Raw genomic sequence first — 20,172 nt, forward strand, 5'->3', positions numbered from 1 at the left:
GCAAAGCACACTGGTCTTCAGGATTCAGGAGATCTGGGTTAGGAGACCGTCTCTCATTAACTCAGGCGGGTTAAAAGCTCCAACTCAGTTTCCACTTCCGTAAAATGAGAGTACTCAGCCACCTCAAAGGTCTCCTTCCAGCTTCAGTATTCTGTGGAGACTCGATTTATTGGGTCAGCCAACAGAAGAGTCTTCCCACTCAGCATAAAGTGTTGTTTCCCTTTTCTGACTCTTTCATTTACCAACATATTAGGCAAGGATGCCTAAAAGGATGATCCTTCCAAACACCATGGCTCATGGGAGTTGGGAACTGTAAAGGCGGTTGGTGCTTTTTTATATTAATGCTTGGGACTCTGAATGGGCAAGAGGTTAAACTAAACTGTGAAGTTTGGAAATGGTTATCTCCCTATCAGAGCATGTAGGCAGTCTGGAGATGGCATAGAGTATGTGGAAGACAAGATATTTTCCTCCCAAATGTTGTTTCTCCCCAATTAACAGGATGAAAAGTAAGATTTTTTTTCTACAATGCTATTGGCAGCATAGTCCGGAATCTCTGAACAAGTTGTAAGCAAAGCTGAAAAAGTGTTAACTGTTTAATCTTGGCTCCTAGAATAGGAGAGTTGAATTACCAGGCTCATTCCACTGAAATGGCTCTTGGCAAACCACAGTGGGTCGAGTACCGCAGCCAAAGAGCTCTGGCTGTGGGAGCTGTGACCCTACCTGCTACCTGCCCCTTAACAACCGCCTCTTAGGAGCCTCAAAGGTGTATTCTAAACTAACTAACTCCAAAGCACAGGTCATGGGAACTGACAGGTGAAAACCAGGAAAAACCTACTGAGCTAGGATTTGAAAGTTATCGAAACTTTTTTGTAAAGTTACTTTTATATATTGCCCATTACAATCATATCACACTTTAACTGTACGTACCAATAGCTAGCGTGTCCTGGAGTCAGGATTGGAACCTAGTTCTGAGTGACCACCGAACTTCCACTTCTTCCAAGAACACTGAGTGTAGCGTTGAAAGATTTGGGTAAAACCTTGCCTCTGCCCCTTCCTGCTATATGACCTTAGATGACTTATACCTTCTGCCCTTAACAGTAAAGTGAGAAAAAAATCCCTATTGGCTTATAACATGTGAAAGTGTGTGTGAATCTAAAGAACACTAGTGTGGTCATTCTAACCTTGTTCAGATAACGAAACAAATGAAAAACATGGTGTTCCTCTCTGAATCCTACACTTAGTATCTTAAACCTGAAATGTACTGTAAGCTACATCCGATATGGTACATTAGAGTCTATACAGAAGTAACAGAACACAAAGTTTTTAAAAATGGGAAATTCCTACAAGGCGGGACTAGTCCCAGGCCCCTCCCCCCGCTTGGAGGGCGTATCTCCTTCACTCAACATTCCCACCTCAGGACAGGGAGGCCGTGGCCTTTGCAGCAGAGGTTGAGCTGCCCCAGAAGATGAGATGTTGAGAAAGCAGTGCCTCTCCTCTTGGCCGCTGGGGTGGACCAGGTTGCTCTTGTGTTGGAAAGGTGATTTTCACACAAGACTCGCCTCTCAGTTGAGTAAGCCCCACAGGGTTCAGCAGAACTCCACCCACTGGGATGGTGGAAAGCCACACTGGCCAAGCCCACATCATGGCTAAGGTTCAGTCCTGGCCAGTGAAGGAAAGGGAACACGAACGCTTGAGCACGAAACATACCTCAGCCTGCTGAGCTGCAGTTCTGCTGGGCTGTAGCTTCTCTCTCCCCTCCCTGAGCCCTCCACACTCTCTCTCTCACACACACACAGCCCCATCTGCTGGGGGCTGACCCCCTTTCTGGCCTCAGAAGCCTCAGGCAAGCGTAGGGTGTGGGCACACCAGTCGGCTGGTGCTGGGCCCGCTTGAAGGCATCGCAGACGTTTGGTCCGTGTGTCTTTCTCAGGGGTTTGGTTATGAAGGATGGCCTCTTCCCACTCGAAGGATGCAGGGACAGCATACCATGTCTTGTCACCGGGTCCTCTCCCTCTCCCTGGGCAGCTTGCCCAGGCTTACCCTCTCAGTGAACCCTCGCTGCCCTCAAGGACAACAGGGACAGCAGGGTCTCAGCCAGAAAGCCTGAGTGGGGGCACCGGCAGGAGTCCCAGAACAGGGCCCTGAGGCAGGAGGAGCTTTCCTGGATGGTGCAGTCCTGAAGGCCATGTGCCAGTCAGCCAGGCCTACTCTGTCCTCGCCTCCCCCCATCTCATACATGTTCTAACCAGGAGAACCAGGACAGCACATGGGCAGCTCAGGTGGTGGATAGAGACCTCAGATGTCCTCTTGCAGCAAGCGTCTGTATATGTTGTGGTTATTTTCTATCTTACTTGTCCTCGAATGTTTATATTTCAATAAACTTCAACCTTTTCTCTCTCTCACATACACACACAAATGGGAAAAAGATTTAAAACCTTACACAATTTTAAACAAGTGTTGGTGAAGACGTGGAGAAAAAGGAACTCTCATACACTGTTGGTGGGAATATAAATTGGTGCAGCCACTACGGAAAACTGTATGGAGATTCCTCAGAATAATTTAGAACTATCGTATGATCCAACTATCCCACTTTTGGTATTTATCCAATGAATATGAAAACAGTAATTTAAAAAGATACATGCACGCCTATGTTCACAATAGCCAAGATATGAAAACCACCTAGAAGCCCATCTGATGAATGGATAAAGATGTGGTACATATATACAATGGGCTACTACTCAACCATAAAAAAGAATATCTTGCCATTTGCAGCAACATGGATAAACCTTGAGGGTATCATGCTAAGTGAATAAGTCAAATGGAAAAAGACAAATACCATATGATTTCACTCATGTGAAATGTAAAAAACAAAACAAATGAGCAAACCAAACAAAAACAAACATGTAGATACAGAGAACGGAGCAGTGGTTACCAGAGGGGTAGGGGTGGGAGGGAGGGTGAAATGGCTAAAGAGGATCAACTGTATGGTGACGGATGGAAATTAAATTTTTGGTGATGAGCACACTGTAGAGTATACAGAAGTAGAAATACAAGGTTGTACACATGAAACATATAAACAAATGTTACCTCAATAAAAACTAAAACACAACCCCCCCCCAAAAACCTTACACAATTTCAATAATAATGGTCTAACATTAGAACACCATTAATCTATGGGAGCAGAGCTCAAAAAACAACATGCTATAAAATGCAGGCTGTCTCTACTGCTATACAAATGTGCACGCAGCCTTAAAAATATTTGTCATCAAGTGACATCCTAAACACAACTTGAAATAGACTCAGGAGACTAGCAAAGCCTTTTATATAATCAGTCCCCATTACTTCAAGATCAATTATTATCGTACAACGGAAATGCAGGACTGGTGCAGCCTGCTGAAAGCCAACTTCAGTGAAGCTAACCCTCAGATATCATTTGTATTAGTTTGAGCAAAAGGTGAGCTGCTAACCAGAAACCAATAATATGGCTTAAACCGTAAAGACATTGATTCCTCTTTCACATAACAGTTCAGCACTCCATATGGTCACACAGGGATCCAGGCACCTTCTATCTTGTGGCTCTGCAACAATTCAAGGCTGGGTTGCTATTCCTATTACTTTAGGGAAGGGATAAGAGAGAGCATGAAGGAGGTACATCCACTGTCCTAAGGGTCCCAGCCCAGAAGTAGCAGCACTTCCACTCAAAAAAAAATCAGTGGTCACCTGATCACAACTGTGACAAGAGGGACACAGCAAATATAGTCCTAATTAGGCTGTCATGTGACTCAATTTCAATTCCATTACCACGGAAAAAGGGAAGACTAGATTCTGCTAACTATACCTTAGTTTTACTAGCTGCCCCCGCCCCACCACTTTTTTCTTTTTCACTGAATTGGGTACCATCAGTGCTCTCAAGAGAACTGGCAAGAAGGAGATGCTAACCCACAAACCTTGGTCTAACAAGCAGAATGTGGCCATTACTCACTGGAGGTGCCGGTGCCAGCCTGAGCAGTGTGACAGACATTATGCCACTTGGGTGGCTGGCTGCCCAAAACACTGAATATTGTCCACCATGAATATTTCAGGGATGACCAGATCACCATCTCCAAAGTTGTTGCCAAAAAACTGTCAGTGTTTTCCTAGGAGTTTAGGATCCCTCGTGGGAAAAAGTGTGAAATGAAGCTGAAACCACTATACAATATTTTGGCATTGTAGCACAGTCCTTTCTTAAGGGGATCTGCCCTCCCTTTCCTTCATGAGGTTCTGAGTCTGTGAATTGGCTCAGGGCTGGGGCGCTGTGAGAAATCAACATTTTTGGCAAGAATAAATACAAAGGTAATTATTTTAAAATCTTATTATTCTTAAGTAGGAGATTTCGGATTCAAAGTCCTTCATATTCTGCTCTCAACCTACCTTTTCCTACATTCGTCCCCTATTGTCTTCCCCAACCTGAACTTCTAATACTTTTCCTTCTCTCCCTGAATAAGTCCTATTTCTCCAAGACCCGGGGGATCAAATGCCACTTCCTTTGTGAAGCATCAAAAACTAGGAGGACCTACAACGTTCCAAACTGTGCTAGGAACTGGGGTCACAGAGACAACGTGGTTCCTGTCCGCCAGAGGTTACTATAAAGACAAAGGATTTTAATTCTGTAATTCTCTGAAACTCAGAGTCCTAATTACACAATTATTGAGCACTACTGTACACTCAATCTTATCTCGCTTAACTGCTTTCTCAGATATGGAGACTCCCCAAGTCACCAAAGTTAATAGCTTCTCAAACTTCCTCCATCCTGCTGCTGAGTCAGGAGCAATCTTTCTGTAGACAGTAATAAAAATCTACATTTAAGCAAAACACTCTAAGCCTGTTAAGAAAAAAAAAAAAAAAAAAAAGACAATCTAATTATTTAAACCCAGTTGCTTTATTTTGCACTTTTAAAATTCACAAAAAGCTTCACAATATCTGCTCTTCCCCTGTTGATCATCAAGGCTTAATGGTAAGACAGTGAAACCTTTATCACAGGAATTGGGCATACTCAAAAACAATGGATCATTTACAAACAAATTTCTTTAATCAAGAACATTTTGCAACATACATACTCTGGCACTATCTGAATTCATCTATCTTAAAATAAGACTTTAAAAAGCTTTAAAAATAAAACAGATTTAACACTGACAAGCCTACCAGAATAATGCTGATGGCAAGCTATAAATAGCTTTAAATGTTGAATGTAATTTGGGGAAAGGGGAAAAGGAATTATCTGTTGAACCTATATTTAAATGCATCTGTGAGTAAAACGTCTCTAGTTTAATGAATTTCAACAAAGTGAACAACTCCTTTGCCTCAAGGTAGTTGAGTCTCAAGTTTTATTTTTAAACTTGTGACATATTGACTTAAGGAAATGAATCCTGGAATTAGAATATTTAAGAAGAAAAACATTGGCGCAAGAGAGAAACAAGACTACTTTCTTAGTCTTTCTAATGTGGATAACAGATAAAACCACTGTTCACATTAGGGAAGAATAGCAAAGATGATACGCAGGGTTTAGTTCTGGCTTATGTACAATATCTAAATTCAAGGTGGTCTCATATAGGAAACTTAATAATTGTTGCCTTCAATTAGTTTTTTAATTTGTGGAATGGCATAATACATATTTTGAGGCACGCATTACAGGATCCACTACAATTATTTACACTGTTGTTTTCACTTTTAATATAATTTTTATCTACTCTGGGGTAGCTCTCTGGATATAATCAATAGAGGCCACTAAAAATAATGCCAGAATTCAAGTGAGAAGAGAGTGGAAATGGAAAGAGGATGGGAGGATAATGAAATTGGGTAGCAATAACAAACATTTTTAAAGGTTTCCGAACACATGCCATGAAATTACATATTTTGGCTAAATGCCATTGGGCAGCTGGAAGTGATCAGGAAATGAGTGGAATATCCTAATTGTCCCAGTTAGATTCTTAACTAACCCGTGATTTGGATGGCTCGCTCATGAAGGACTGTTTACATAGGCTGCTTGGTGAAGGGTAGTTGTGCTAGGCTTACAGCCTACTCTGCTTTGTTTCGTTCAAGAACACTTTTAGAGGGCTATGCATCCCTAAAAAGGGCAGCAGAACAATCTGTTAGACTACAAACCGAGATTAACAAAGGCATAATCCGTAAATGGCTTAATTATGGATATGTCATCAATCACCTTTTGTCTTGAGATGGGGAATATGGGCCTATGGAAAAAATGAAACTCCACTACTCCCCCATATTGTAAATTTTTCTCTTCTGGTTAGAAAGTTTTAAAGAAATCTCAACTTTAAAATAGGCCTCATCTTTCATCTTGAATTGCCCCTTCTCTTAGTCTTATATATGATATTGTTTAAAACTCACACATCAGTGAGACTAGTCAGGAGTTTCAGGACCATTTTAATAGAAGACACTGAGTTTATTTACTTGGAAAACAGGATTTTATTATGGGGTGACTTTTAGAGATTTAAGTGCTCTGTTTTATCACAATGAGAATTATCCTCAAAGCAAATATTCTCTAAGATAACAAAGTATTCAGTTTACTTGGGTAATATACTTAAACATATTAAAAGTTACAAAGCCTAAGATAAGCAAGCAACAAGTCAATAAAATCGCCTCAGGATTCTAACATCTTCACATGGTGTCACTGACTATGAAATGCAAAAAGACTATAAATGTTTAAGTGGAATGGTCTCTAACCTATACATTACACTAGTGTGACCAAACAAATGATCGCATAACTAAGGAAGACTACAGGACATGAGTAAGTGCAGAAAGTTGCTCTCCAGGACTGCATTTTCAAGAAAGCTTGAAAAATTAACTGACCCATCACTTTAGGAGGGAAAAAAAGATAAGTATGGATTAGGAAGCTCTACATGTAGATAAAAAAAATTCTAATTAAAATATCTTAGACTATTTTAGATGTTTATTTGATATTGGAAATACGGTCACTATCATAAAGTATTTCTCTTCATCACAAAAATTCCATATATTAAGGATTTACACAATCCAGGGGGGGAAAAATCTAGAAACTTTTTTTTTGCCTGAGCAGGTAATCTAAAAAGGCTCTCCAAAATCTTGACTAGAGGTATCATACTCTGCAATAAAATGCTTGAGTTCTTCAACACACCGCTCACCTATTTCATGTAAATTCTGTCTCAATGCAAACTGTATAGACTTTTCTAATGAAGGATCTTTTTCAATCAGCATTTTCACAACCATCCCAAAAGTTTCACAGTCTTGTCGGTAAACCTAGAAAGATGAAATACATTGTGGTTAGCTAAGAATAATTAGCCAAACATTGAGCTGATTCAGCTGGCAGAACTATGGTGCTAAAAATCTAAAAGGGAGACACAATACTGCTGAACCTCTCTTGGCTCTGAGTATACACTACTGCCAAAGGCCATTTAAACCTCTGTCTCTGAGATTTGCTGACAAGTTGAATGAGTAGAAAAGCACTGATACACCACATCACTGACTATGGAAATCTGGCATGGCATTTGTCAAGCATAAGGCAGTCTACTAACAGGACATCAGACTAGGAACAAGAAGAACTGAAAACAAATGCCAGCTAGGTAAGGCACGTTGATGGCTTTATTCTTTACTTGTTTGGAAGAAGTAAGTTACCAAGCCCCTAACTTCAGATTATTTGTTTGAATCATGACCAGATGACAAATTTAAAATTGTTTAGTATACAAAAAACAACTATAAGGAGGCTGAAAGTATTTATTTGAAAAAAGCTTTTCAAGTTATAAATATTTAACCATAATTAAAATCACCAAGGCAGAGTTAAGATCAAAACAGTATGTTATACACGTACATGTTCATGCATGCATGTGTGTACACATATATGTATATATAGATACACACATGTATACATGTGTATATATGTATATATTTTTTCCACCTCAATGTATACATTATACTATTTTACTTCAATATGTATATATAATTTTTATCAATGGCAATTAGGTATTATTTCCTGTCCAAAAATTGCTAAATTTTCTCCAGACTAAATGTTATTTCTTCAGTTTACAGTCACAAAATGCACTTTAGATTTCTATGCTATTTTTCATACTCTGCAATTCATGTATTTAAAGAAATATTACAGTTAAGTCTTCATGAAAATTAAGTGAAATACAAATTGTCTGATTTAAAAGAACTGTCACATTAATTTTAACTTTTCCAAATTTAACAAAAACAATCAACATAACATGTTTATTCTCTGAAAAAGGATTTTATTCATTTTTTAAAACCTTAGAAAGAAGTAATTTGAGACACTGCTTCGCTTATGATAGTTTTCATTCCTCAAATGATCACTGCTAGTTGTGGTGGTTGCTGCTAATATTTTTTAAATGTCTGCAAGATTGTTTTTATCCTTTAAAATAGCTATTTAAAGAAGAATATTTATTTTTGACTATCAGTACTAGGTTGCTAAATTATACTAAATTCACTTCTTTGCTCTTGAAAACTATTCACAAGCCCCAAATTAAAAAGAATAAGTTTTTCAAATGACCTAGAAATTAAAATATATAAAACCCTCAGCTGCCTTCTCCATCTCAGCACAAACACACACACACACACACACACACACACACACACACCTTTTTCTAAATAGTGATGAAATTTACTAATAGCCATTAAGTTTAATCCAACTATTTAAACCAAACATTTATTCCAGTTTATCTTAAGGTTTACATGACCCAGAATTGATATTACTAACTACTCTAATAAACCAACTTAGGAAACAGTATACCACTCACATGATATTACATAGGCTGTCAAGGCAATAGAGCACAGGAACTGGCCTAACAAACACAGAGTACCTAACCTAATGAAGCCAATGCAGTCCCCATGGGGGAAGGTAAATTCCTTACCAAACCAGTCAAGCCACATAATAACAGCATTCTAACACCAACCACAGGCCTCAGAAGACCACTTTGTGGGTGGCCTAAATTTTATAGGCTTCTTTATAGCAGATGTAACTAGATGAGGATAAGGTTACACTGTGAATTAACCTGCAAATTCTTTAATGTAAATCTGCTGTTTTACCTAAACTGTAACTCTTTGTTTAGCATATTTACAGAACATAAATGTACTACAGATTTGCATATCAAAAGTAAAACCATATTAAAATGTGTTCATACATTTAAACTGCAAACTACTGTCACTCTGGAGACAAGATAATACAAGCATTTAAAGGTTCTGTTTTATTTTTTAATTGTAAATCCTTTTTGAATTATTCACTGAAATAGACAAATTTTTGTACATTAGTTGACAAGAACAACTAGAACTGCCCAAAGCAATGTAATTCTCTACTACAGGGTAGATTTTCTAAAAACACTGCTTAAAATGCAATGGTTGGGCATTAGACAGGAAATAATCAGTTTTTTGTTAAAGGAAGAACCTCACCCTCCAAACTTTTATAAATAAAATTCACAACGGTCAGAAACATATTTCCGAAATCTGTTCCACAGTAAACTCAATCCCAAACAGGAAGGGTGTAGTTATCTGTGGAAGAGTTTGTTTGCTTATGGTCCCAAGCTGGAAATGCATTAATAATCTTCAGATCTGATATCTACAGGCCACACAGGAAGATTTTTTGTTGTTGCATTTTCCCTTGATTGGACCTCATCAAAATGGGAAACATGTTAAAGTTTGGGTGGGGCTCACATACACTGCATAGAAACATAGTTAAGTTTGCCAGCATAATGAAAACACTATCCAAATGTGCTTTCACACAGTCCCTTATTATAGTAGTCTGTGTTAATAGTTGAATTCTCATAAAGTGCTTCTAGGAATAAAGGGATATGATAAAATAAACTACCAAGGCTTTTTACTATTAATTATGCTGTCTAGTGACTGAAAGAAGAATGTCTGGCAAAACAAACTACATACTTATACATACTTATAATGACATAAAATTCCTCTAAAATGTATATATCATTGTAGACCTTACCTCTGTTCCCACAAAAAAAGAAAACAAAATAGGCAAAATGAGTTGTTAGAATTTTCATTTCAGACAAACCATCTTTAGCATATATATTACAGCTCCATAAGAGTAGTTCGGTGGAATGATAGAACAGAGCCATTAGCCACAGGAAGCTACTTAAATTTAGGTAAATATGCATATACTTATCTTAATATTTAATTTATAATTTATATTAATATTAGGAGGTACATGGATAAACTGCAAAAGTCAGACATGCACACAGCCTTAAAAGACTGAGGAATCAAAAACAATGATTTTTCTCTATTGTTGATACCTCAACATTCCATATAATTTCCTTTATCTGAACTAATTTGGTTCAAATCCTATGTGTCCTATTTCAGGAGAGTCACATCCTAACGGGAAAGGTAAACACAGACAAGTAAAACACAGCACAAAGGAGATAACTAGATGTGGAAGGTGACGGGGAAGCTAGAAAAACTGAGTTCAAATCCTGACTCTACTACTGTGGTGGGCTGAATAATGTTCTCCATCCCCACCCCATCCCCAAGATGTCCATATCCTAATGCTTGGAACCTAGGAATATGTTACCTTACACGGTACAAGAGACTTTGCAGATACGTTTATGTCAAGGATTTGAGAAAGGGAGATTAGCCTGGATTATCCAGGTGAATAAAATATAATCACAAAAGTCCTTAAAAAGAAACGCAGAAAAAGAGAGGAAATGTGATCACAGAAATAGAGGTTGAGTGATGACCTTTAAAGATGGAGGAGGGAGCTACCAGCCAAAGAGTACACACAGCCTCCAGAAACTGAAAAAGGCCAGCAAAGAGATTCTCCCCTAGAGCCTCCAGAGTAAGTACGGCCCTTGCAGACACACTCTTGGACTTTACACATTCTTCTTAAGCTCACATGGAACGTGCACCAAGATACACCACATTCCAGGCCATAAAACACGCCTTAGCAAATTTAAAAGAACAGAAATCATACAAAGTATACTCTCAGACCACAGTGGAATTAAGTTAGAAATCAAAAGAAAGAGAGCTAGAAAAATCCCAAGATACTTGGAGATTAAACAACATACTTCTAAATAACACCCAGATCAAAGAAGTCTCATCAGAAATTTTAAAATATTTTGAACTAAATGAAAATACAACTTACCAAAATTTGTGAGATGCAGCAAAAGCAGTGCTTAGAGAGAAGTTTATAGCATTAAATGAGTATGTTAGAAAAGAAGATAGGGCTTCCCTGGTGGCGCAGTGGTTGGGGGTCCGCCTGCCCATGCGGGGAGCGCGGGTTCGTGCCCCAGTCCGGGAGGGTCCCGCGTGCCACGGAGCGGCTGGGCCCGTGGGCCGTGGCCGCTGGGCCTGTGCGTCTGGGGCCTGTGCTCCATGGCGGGAGAGGCCCGCATACCGCCCAAAAAAAAAAAAGAAAAGAAAAGAAGATATAAAATAAACAATGTAATAAGCTAGGATTCTAGGGAAAAAAGAGCAAATTAAATGCAAAGTAAGTAGAAGAAAATAATAAAAATCTGAGCAGAAATCAATGAAATTGAGAAAAGAAAATTAGAAAATCAATAAAACCAGAAGGTGGTTCTTTAAAAAGATGAATAAAATTGATAAACCTCCAGCCAGGCTAACCAAGACAAAAAGAGAGAAGACACAAATTATTAATATCAAAATTGAAATAGGGGTCACTACTACTGACCTCCCAGGCATTTATAATAAAGGAATATTAAGACAACTCTATGTGCACTGATTTGATAAATCAGATGAAATGAACCAATTCCTTGAAAGATACAGTCTAGCAAAACTCAAACAAGGAAAAATAGATAATATAAATAGGCCTATATCTATGAAAGAAATTGAATTAACAATTAATAACATACCAAAACAGAAAGTACTAGGCCCAAGTGGTTTCACTGGTAAATTCTACCAAACATTTAAAGAAAAAATGATACCAATTCTTCACAATCACTTCTAGTAAACAGAAGCAGAGGGAACATTTCCTACTGTTCTATGAGGTCAGCATCACCTTATTACCAAAACCAGACGAAGACATTACAAGGAAGAAAAATTACACACCTGTATCTCTCATGAACACAGATGCCAAAAAATTCTGAAATCTAAAATACAATAAAAAGAATTATACATCACAATCAAGCGGTATTTACTGCAGGTATGCAAGGTTGGTTCAACATTTGAAAATCAGTTAATGCCATCCATCACATCAATGTGCTAGAAAAGAAAAATCACATGATCATATCAATAGACACAGAAAAGCATTTGAAAAAAATCCGACATTCATTCACAACAAAAAGTCTCTGGCAAACCAGGAATAGAGGAGAACTTCCTCAACTTGACAAAAATATCTACAATAACCCTACTGCTAAATCATGGTGAGAAAGTAGATGCTTTCCTCCCAAGACAGGAAACAAGACAAGTATATCCCCTTTTACAACTCCTATTCAACACCATACTGAACACAGATAATGCAGTAAGACAAGAAAAGGTATACCAATGATGAAGGGAGAAATAAAACTCTCTTTGTTTGCAGATGACATGACTGTGTAGAAAAATCCCAAAACTGACCAAAAAACTAGTGGAACTAATAAGTGATTAGTGTAAGGCTGCAGGATACGAGGTTAGTATACAAAAGTCAACTGCTTCCCTAGATGATAGAAATGAACAAATGTAATTTGAAATTAAAAACAAAACACAGCACCAAAAAAACTAAGTATAGTATAAATCTAACAAAATAGATACAGGATCTATATGAGAAAAACTATAAAACACTGATGAAATAAATCAAAGAAGATATAAATACCAGCATACCTCATTTTATTGCACTTTGCTTTATTGCACTTTACAGTGCCTGCAGTGTTTTTTTACAAATTGAAGATTTGTGGCAACCTTGCATCAAGCAAGTCTATTGGCACCATTTTCCAACAGCATTTGTTCACTTTGTGTTTCTGTGTCACATTTTGGTAATTCATGCCATACCTCAAACGCTTCACCAGCAAAAAGATTATGGCTCACTGAAGGCTAGCATTTTTTTGCAATAAAGTATTTTTTTAATAAGGTATGTATATTGTTTTTTTAGACATATTGCTATTACACCCTTAACAGACTACAGTATAGTATAAACATAACTTTTATATGCATCAGGAAACCAAAAAATTCATGTGACTTGCTTTATTGTGATATTTTCTTTATTAAGGTGGCCTGAAACTGAACCTGCAATATCTCCTAGGTATGTCTGTAAATGGAGATATAGTCCATGTCTATGGATAAGAAAATTCAGTATTGTTAAGAAATCAGTTCTTCCCAACTTGATCTATAAATTCAACACAGTCACAACAAAAATTCCAGCAAGTAATTTTGTAGATATTGACAAACTGATTCTAAAGTTTATACGGAAAGGTAAAAGACCCCAGAAGAGTCAACATAATACTGAAGAAAAAGAACAAAGTCAGAGAACTGACACTCAACTTACTATAAAGCCACAGTAATCAAGACTGTATGGTATTTTCAAAAGAACAAAGAGATCAGTTGTACAGAATAAATAGCCCAGAAATACATTCATACAGTTGAACAGTCAACTGATCTTTGACAAAGGAGCAAAGGCAATTCAATGAAGAAAGAACAGTCTTCAACAGATGGTGCTGGAAGAATTGATCATCCATGTGCAAAATCTAGACAGAGATGAACTCAGAATGGATCATAGACCTAAATGTAAAATACAAAACTATAATACTTTTAGAAGATAACAGAGGAAAAAATCTAGGTGACAACACCAAAAGCATGTCCCAAGAAAAAAAAAAACTGGATTTCATTAAAATTAAAAACATCTCCTCTGGGAAAGACAATGTTAAGAGAACAAACAGACAAGCTAAACACTAGGAGAAAAATCTTTGCAAAGCGTATATCCGACAAAGCACTAGTATCCAAAATATACAAAGAATTCTTAAAACTCAAAAACAAGCTCAATTTAATAAATGGGCAAAAGATCTGAACAGACACCTCACCAACAAAGACATTTACATAGCAAATAAGCAAATGAAAACATGTTCAACATCATATGTCATTAAGGGTATTGAGTATTAAAACAGTGATGAAATGAGATACCACTACACACCTATTAGAATTGTTAAAATCTGAAACAATGACAACCCCAATTTCTGGTGAGAATGCAAGCAATAGGAACTCTCATTCGTTGCTGGTGGGAATGCAAAATGATACAGGCCACTTTGGCAGACTACTGAGAAGAATCACACAAATGAAAAAAAGAGGGGAAACGTTAGGTACCCTCTGTACCTTAGTTTCAGTATCTACAGACCTAACTACGCTGTTGTAAGGACTGAGATAACAAACAGCACTCAGTATAGTGCCTGCTCTGTAGGAAGCATTTAATATATGTTAAAGATAGTGATGCTGATGACGGAAAGAGGAAAAACACTCTTCTGACTTTGCCTAGAGAAGGGAGTATTAGAAAATGATATTGTAACTTCTTTTTAATGTTTAACATCTAATTATATTTCTAACATCAAAGACTACAGTTAAAATTTTATCATTAATGCTTTTATTTTGGTTTTAGTTTTATCTCAAGCCCTTTGCTTTCTGCTGACAGTAATCACATGCACATTGAAAAAAAAAAATCAATGTGAAGACCACATTTCCCATCTCAAGAGCTGATTAAACATGAGGAGTTCTCACTAGGAATACATGGAGGAGGAAAAGGAAATAGCATTTTGGGGAAACTCAACTGGCTTGGCATAGTTAAAGCATGTTAACCTCAAAGTAGGTCATGAAGAGCTTTCTTTCAAGGAGTTTAGATGTCAACTTATACATTAACAATTAGCAAATGAGTAAAAAGCTACAAGCAGGAAGTGGATTCTTTTGATGTATCAGGGAGATAATGATTAGGAATCAATGAAATGGGTTCCTGAGAACCAGAACTATGAATGCCACATGGTGTGTTAAAGAAAGAGGCTTAATTCAGAGTAATTAAGAAGCAATATGGATATGATAATATCAAAAAAACAAACAACCCAATCCAAAAATGTGCAGAAGACCTAAACAGACATTTGTCCAAAGAAGATATACAGATTGCCAACAAACACATGAAAGGATGCTCAACATCACTAGAGAAATGCAAATCAAAACTACAATCAGGTATCACCTCACACCAGTCAGAATGGCCATCATCAAAAAATCCACAAACAATAAATGCTGGAGAGGGTGTGGAGAAAAGGGAATCCTCTTGCACTGTTGGTGGGAATGTAAATTGATACAGCCACTATGGAGAACAGTATGGAGGTTCCTTAAAAAACTAAAAATAGAGCTACCATATGACCCAGCAGTCCCACTACTGGGCATATATACTCTGAGAAAACCATAATTCAAAAAGAGTCATGTACCACAATGTTCAGTGCATCACTATTTACAATAGCCAGGACATGGAAGCAACCTAAGTGTCCATCGACAGACGAATGGATAAAGAAGATGTGGCACATATATACAATGGAATATTACTCAGCCATAAAAAGAAACAAAACTGAGTTATTTGTAGTGAGGTGGATGGGCCTAGAGTCTATCATACAGAGTGAAGTAAGTCAGAAAGAGAAAAACAATTACCATATGCTAACACATATATATAGAATATATATTTTTAAAAAAAAAAAGGTTCTGAAGAACGTAGCGGCAGGACAGGAATAAAGACGCAGACGTGGAGAATGGACTTGAGGGCATGAGGAGGGGGAAGGGTAAGCTGGGACGAAGTGAGAGAGTGGCATGGACATATATACACTACCAAATGTAAAATAAATAGCTAGTGGGAAGCAGTCACATAGCACAGGGAGATCAGCTCAGTGCTTTGTGACCACCTAGAGAGGTGGGATAGGGAGGGTGGGAGAGAGGTACAAGAGGGAGGAGATATGAGGATATATGTATATGTATAGCCGATTCACTTTGTTATAAAGCAGAAACTAACACACCATTGTAAAGCAATTATACTCCAATAAAGAGGTTAAGGGCTTCCCTGGTGGCACAGTGGTTGAGAGTCCACCTGCCGATGCAGGGGACAGGGGTTCGTGCCCCAGTCTGGGAAGATCCCACATGCTGCGCAGCGGCTGGGCCCGTGAGCCATGGCCGCTGAGCTTGTGCATCCGGAGCCTGTGCTCCGCAACAGGAGAAGCCACAAGAGTGAGAGGCCTTCGTACCGCAAAAAAAAAAAAAAAAAAAGAAAGAGGTTAAAAAAAAAAAAGAATAATGGGTGGAAGGTTTTAATTTATTTCAAGGGGGAGGGTATTGGGAATGGGAGATAAGGTCAGTACCTAATATGTAATTGAGGCACCTATCAAAGGGAAGTTGAGTACTGAGTCTAGACTTTAGGAGAAAGAAAGAGAGGAGGGAGAGAGGGGGAGAGAGAGATCATTTTCAGCACCAGTGCCAGCTGAGGCCATGGGAGTTCCTTGAAGAACGGGATAAGTTCTTTCCAGCTCCAGTATCTGATAAAGTAGATATTCAGTAAATGCTGAATGAATAGCTAAAGTCAGCTGAGAGAATGTGTAGCGTAAGAACAAAAGACAGCCCAAAGTAGACATCTAAAAACGTCAATACCAACCCTAAAAGTGACAATAAGGAAGACTAAGAACCAGGAGAGAATGAAGGAGAAAGTTTGTAAAATAAGGACACAGTCAATCAAATGCCAGAGAAGGGTTTAAGAAGCTGACAAACAAAACATGTTCATCGGATGTGGAAATTAGGGAGTAGGTGGTTAACTGCAGAAGCAGTTTACTGGGCTGGTGGAGCTTATGGAGCTATGCTGACCAATCCAGTAGCCACTAGCCATATGTGACTACTTAACTTTAAATCTTAATTAATTAAATCAAAAATTCAGTTCCTCAGTTGCACTTCAGTGGCTTCCATATTGGGTAGTGCAAATACAAAACGTTTCCATCGTCAGAGAAAATTCTATTAAGCAGTGCTGTTACAGAAAATTGAGCAGTGAAAAAAGGGTGAAGTGACAAGTGTTGACCTGGTAAATTAATTAATATATATTTGCAACTATTTTACCATTAAAGTAGAAATAAAAGCTTTTACCACTTTTAAATAAGCACTGTGAAATATTAGTACCTGTGAAATATTCTATAATCTTTTGGTGAAATTCATATAAAAATGTAAGTTAAAAAAGGTAACTCCAATTGAGGCTTAATATACAAGGGAACATTCATAATGTCTAATGTGTTGATGAGGCTGGGAAAAAAGTGACAACATACTGATGTTCAATACTGGAGCAAACTTAAACCTTTTAATTTGGGTCTGTGGTAATGCAGAAGGTATCAAAACTATTGTCATCTATGTTGCTCCTTGTGCTATATTAATAGAAAAAGATATCTTTGAAACATCCTCCTCAAAGCTGCACTGGCTCTTAAAAACACAGCTCCTAAAAAGAACACTGATGGTTGCTAAGAAATGCATTATGAATACATGGATTAGATCTCAACCGCCTACATTCAATATGTGGGTACAACTACTACAGTCACATAAAAAAGTAAGTCCAAAATTAATGATAAAGTAGTTAAATGCTAAAAAACCTTAGCAATTAATGTTTGTAGAATTCTCATCCATAAATACAGATCAGTTTATAAACTTACACAATTCAATCAAAGGTTAATATTTAAATGTTTTTCATTTTATCCTTTCCAGCTTATTGGTTCTTCCAATACTAATATACTCAACAGACAAAAATAAAAGAAATAATTCCAAAGAGTCTACAAAATTTTTCGCTGATGCCAAAACCAGGGACCACTGAGATTAAATACAGGAACAAGACAAATCTCAAATTAACACTGAGCAAAAAAAGTTGCAAAGGAAATTAGAGGTACCATTTATGCATGTCTTTAAAAGTTTATTTCGTTTAGGTATACATACATATAAACTAAAAATACATAAGAATGACAACCCTGAGAAGGGAGGGAGCCAGCAGGGATCTGCGAGGGGCTTTATCTACATCTGTAATATTTTATTTATTTAAAAAGAGGGGGGGAAAGCCACAAATATTAAACTCTAGTTAATGACATACATGAAGTATTTAGGTGTGAAGTGTCCTGAGATGGGCAACATATGTTGACATGCACCTAAAGTAAGATGAATTAATGGATGAACAGAAGTGTGGATAGATATGTCAAAGCAAATAAAACAAAATATTAATTAGAGAATCTAGGTGATCAGTATATGGGTTTGCACTGCATAATTCCTTATGCTTGGAATTTTTATAATAAAATACTAAAGGGAAAGAGAGATCTAAAGCAAAATAAGGCCTAATGATGGGTATATGGGTCTGGGCATCTCAGCTTACAAATGAAGATGGATCTCTGTTTTGCTTGGACTCTGGGTACTGAACTTTGCATCTTATCAAAGTGGGTTGAGAATTACAGATATTAATGAATCTGTAAATGCAGATATAAATTTGAATCATAGATAGCTGTGCCTGTCAACTAGAACTCACCTACTATGTGCAAGGCACTGGATTTAGTCAGTAATAGAGCAGACCCTGCCCAAGGAAATTAGATTCTAATAAAAAAGAGTAATATGTTTAAGATAACCATAAGGCAAGGTAAAATACAGAAATACCTCAGAGATATTGCGAGTTCAGTTCCAGACCATCATAATAAAGCAAATATCACATCCCATTAATTTTTTTGGCTTGCCAGTGCATATAAAAGTTATGTCAGATAACCTATGGACTAGGAGAAAACATTTGCAAACGATGCAACCAACAAGTGGTTAATTTCCAAAATACACAAACTGCTCATACAACTCAATATCAAAAACCCAAAAATCCCAATCAAAAAATGGGCAGAAGAGCTAAACAGACATTTCTCCAAAGAAAACGCACAGGCCAACAGGCACATGAAAAGATGCTCAATATTTCTAATTATTAGACAAATGCAAATCAAAACTACAATGAAGTATCACCTCACACCAGTCAGAATGGCCATCATTAAAAAGTCTGCAAATAATACATGCTGAAGAGTATGAGGAGAAAAGGGTACCCTCTTTCACTGTTGCTGAGAATGTAAACTGGTATAGCCACAATGGAAAACAGTGTAGAGGTTCCTTAAAAAACTAAAATTAGAGCTACCATATGATCCAGCAATCCCATTCCTGGGGATATATCTGGAAAAGATGAAAACTCTAATTTGAAAAGATACTACTAAGCCATAAAAAATACTGAAATATTGCCATTTGCAGCAACATGGATGGACCTAGAGATTATCATACTGAGTGAAGTAAGTCAGACAGAGAAATACAGATATTATGTCACTTATATGTGGAATCTAAAAAATAATACAGACAAATTTATTTACAAAACAGAAACAGACTCACAGACATAGAAAACAAACTTATGGTTACCAAAGGGGAAGGGGGTGTGTGTGAGGGGATTAACAGATACACACCACCATATATAAAATAGATAAAACAATAAGGATTTACTACCTAGCATAGGGAACTACATTCAATATCTGGTAATAACCTATAATGGAAAAGAATCTGAAAAAATATATATATATAACTGAATCACTTTGCTGTATATCTGAAACTAATACAATATTGTAAATCAACTACACTTCAAAAAACGAGTAATGCTGGGACTTCCCTGGTGGCGCAGTGGTTAAGAATCCGCCTGCCAATGCAGGGGTCACCGGTTCGATCCCTGGTCAGGGAAGATCCCACATGTCTAGGAGCAACTTCTGGGCCTGCGCTCTAGAGCCTGTGAGCCACAACTACTGAAGCCCACGTGCCTGGAGCCTCTGCTCCGCAACAAGAGAAGCCACCGCAATGAGAAGCACGCGCACCACAATGAAAAGCAGCCCCCATGCGCCGCGACTATAGAAAGCCCACGCGCAGCAACGAAGACCCAACACAGCCAAGAATAAATTTTAAAAAGTTATGTTTACACTATACTGTAGTCCATTAAGTGTGCAATAGCATTATGTCTAAAAAATTGTATATACCTTAATTTTAAAATATTTTATTACTAAAAAATGCTAACACTCATCTGAGCTTTCAGTGAGTCATAATCTTTTTGCCATAATGACATCAAAGATCACAAATCACCATAACAAATATAATAATAGTGAAAAAGTTTGAAATACTGCAAGAATTACTAAAATGTGACACAGAGACACAATGCGA

General features: G+C 37.5%; 1 protein-coding gene across 13 annotated transcripts in view; it reads right to left on the bottom strand.

The window, feature by feature from the left end:
* Positions 1–4,899: 4,899 nt before the first annotated feature.
* PPHLN1 (periphilin 1) overlaps positions 4,900–20,172 on the bottom strand; it is a 157,877-nt gene continuing 142,604 nt past the window's right edge. For 12 of the 13 annotated variants that reach the window (XM_019934609.3, XM_019934607.3, XM_033866909.2 and 9 more), the window contains one exon: positions 4,900–7,272. In XM_019934609.3, the coding sequence (XP_019790168.1) occupies positions 7,078–7,272 (195 nt within the window). In that variant the 3' untranslated portion in view covers positions 4,900–7,077. Of the gene's footprint in view, positions 7,273–12,054; positions 12,096–20,172 lie in introns of all 13 variants that reach the window. The other variant, XM_033866906.2, reaches the window with a different exon arrangement.

This window comes from Tursiops truncatus, chromosome 11, assembly GCF_011762595.2.
Source record: "Tursiops truncatus isolate mTurTru1 chromosome 11, mTurTru1.mat.Y, whole genome shotgun sequence".
Taxonomy (NCBI): Eukaryota; Metazoa; Chordata; class Mammalia; order Artiodactyla; family Delphinidae; genus Tursiops; species Tursiops truncatus.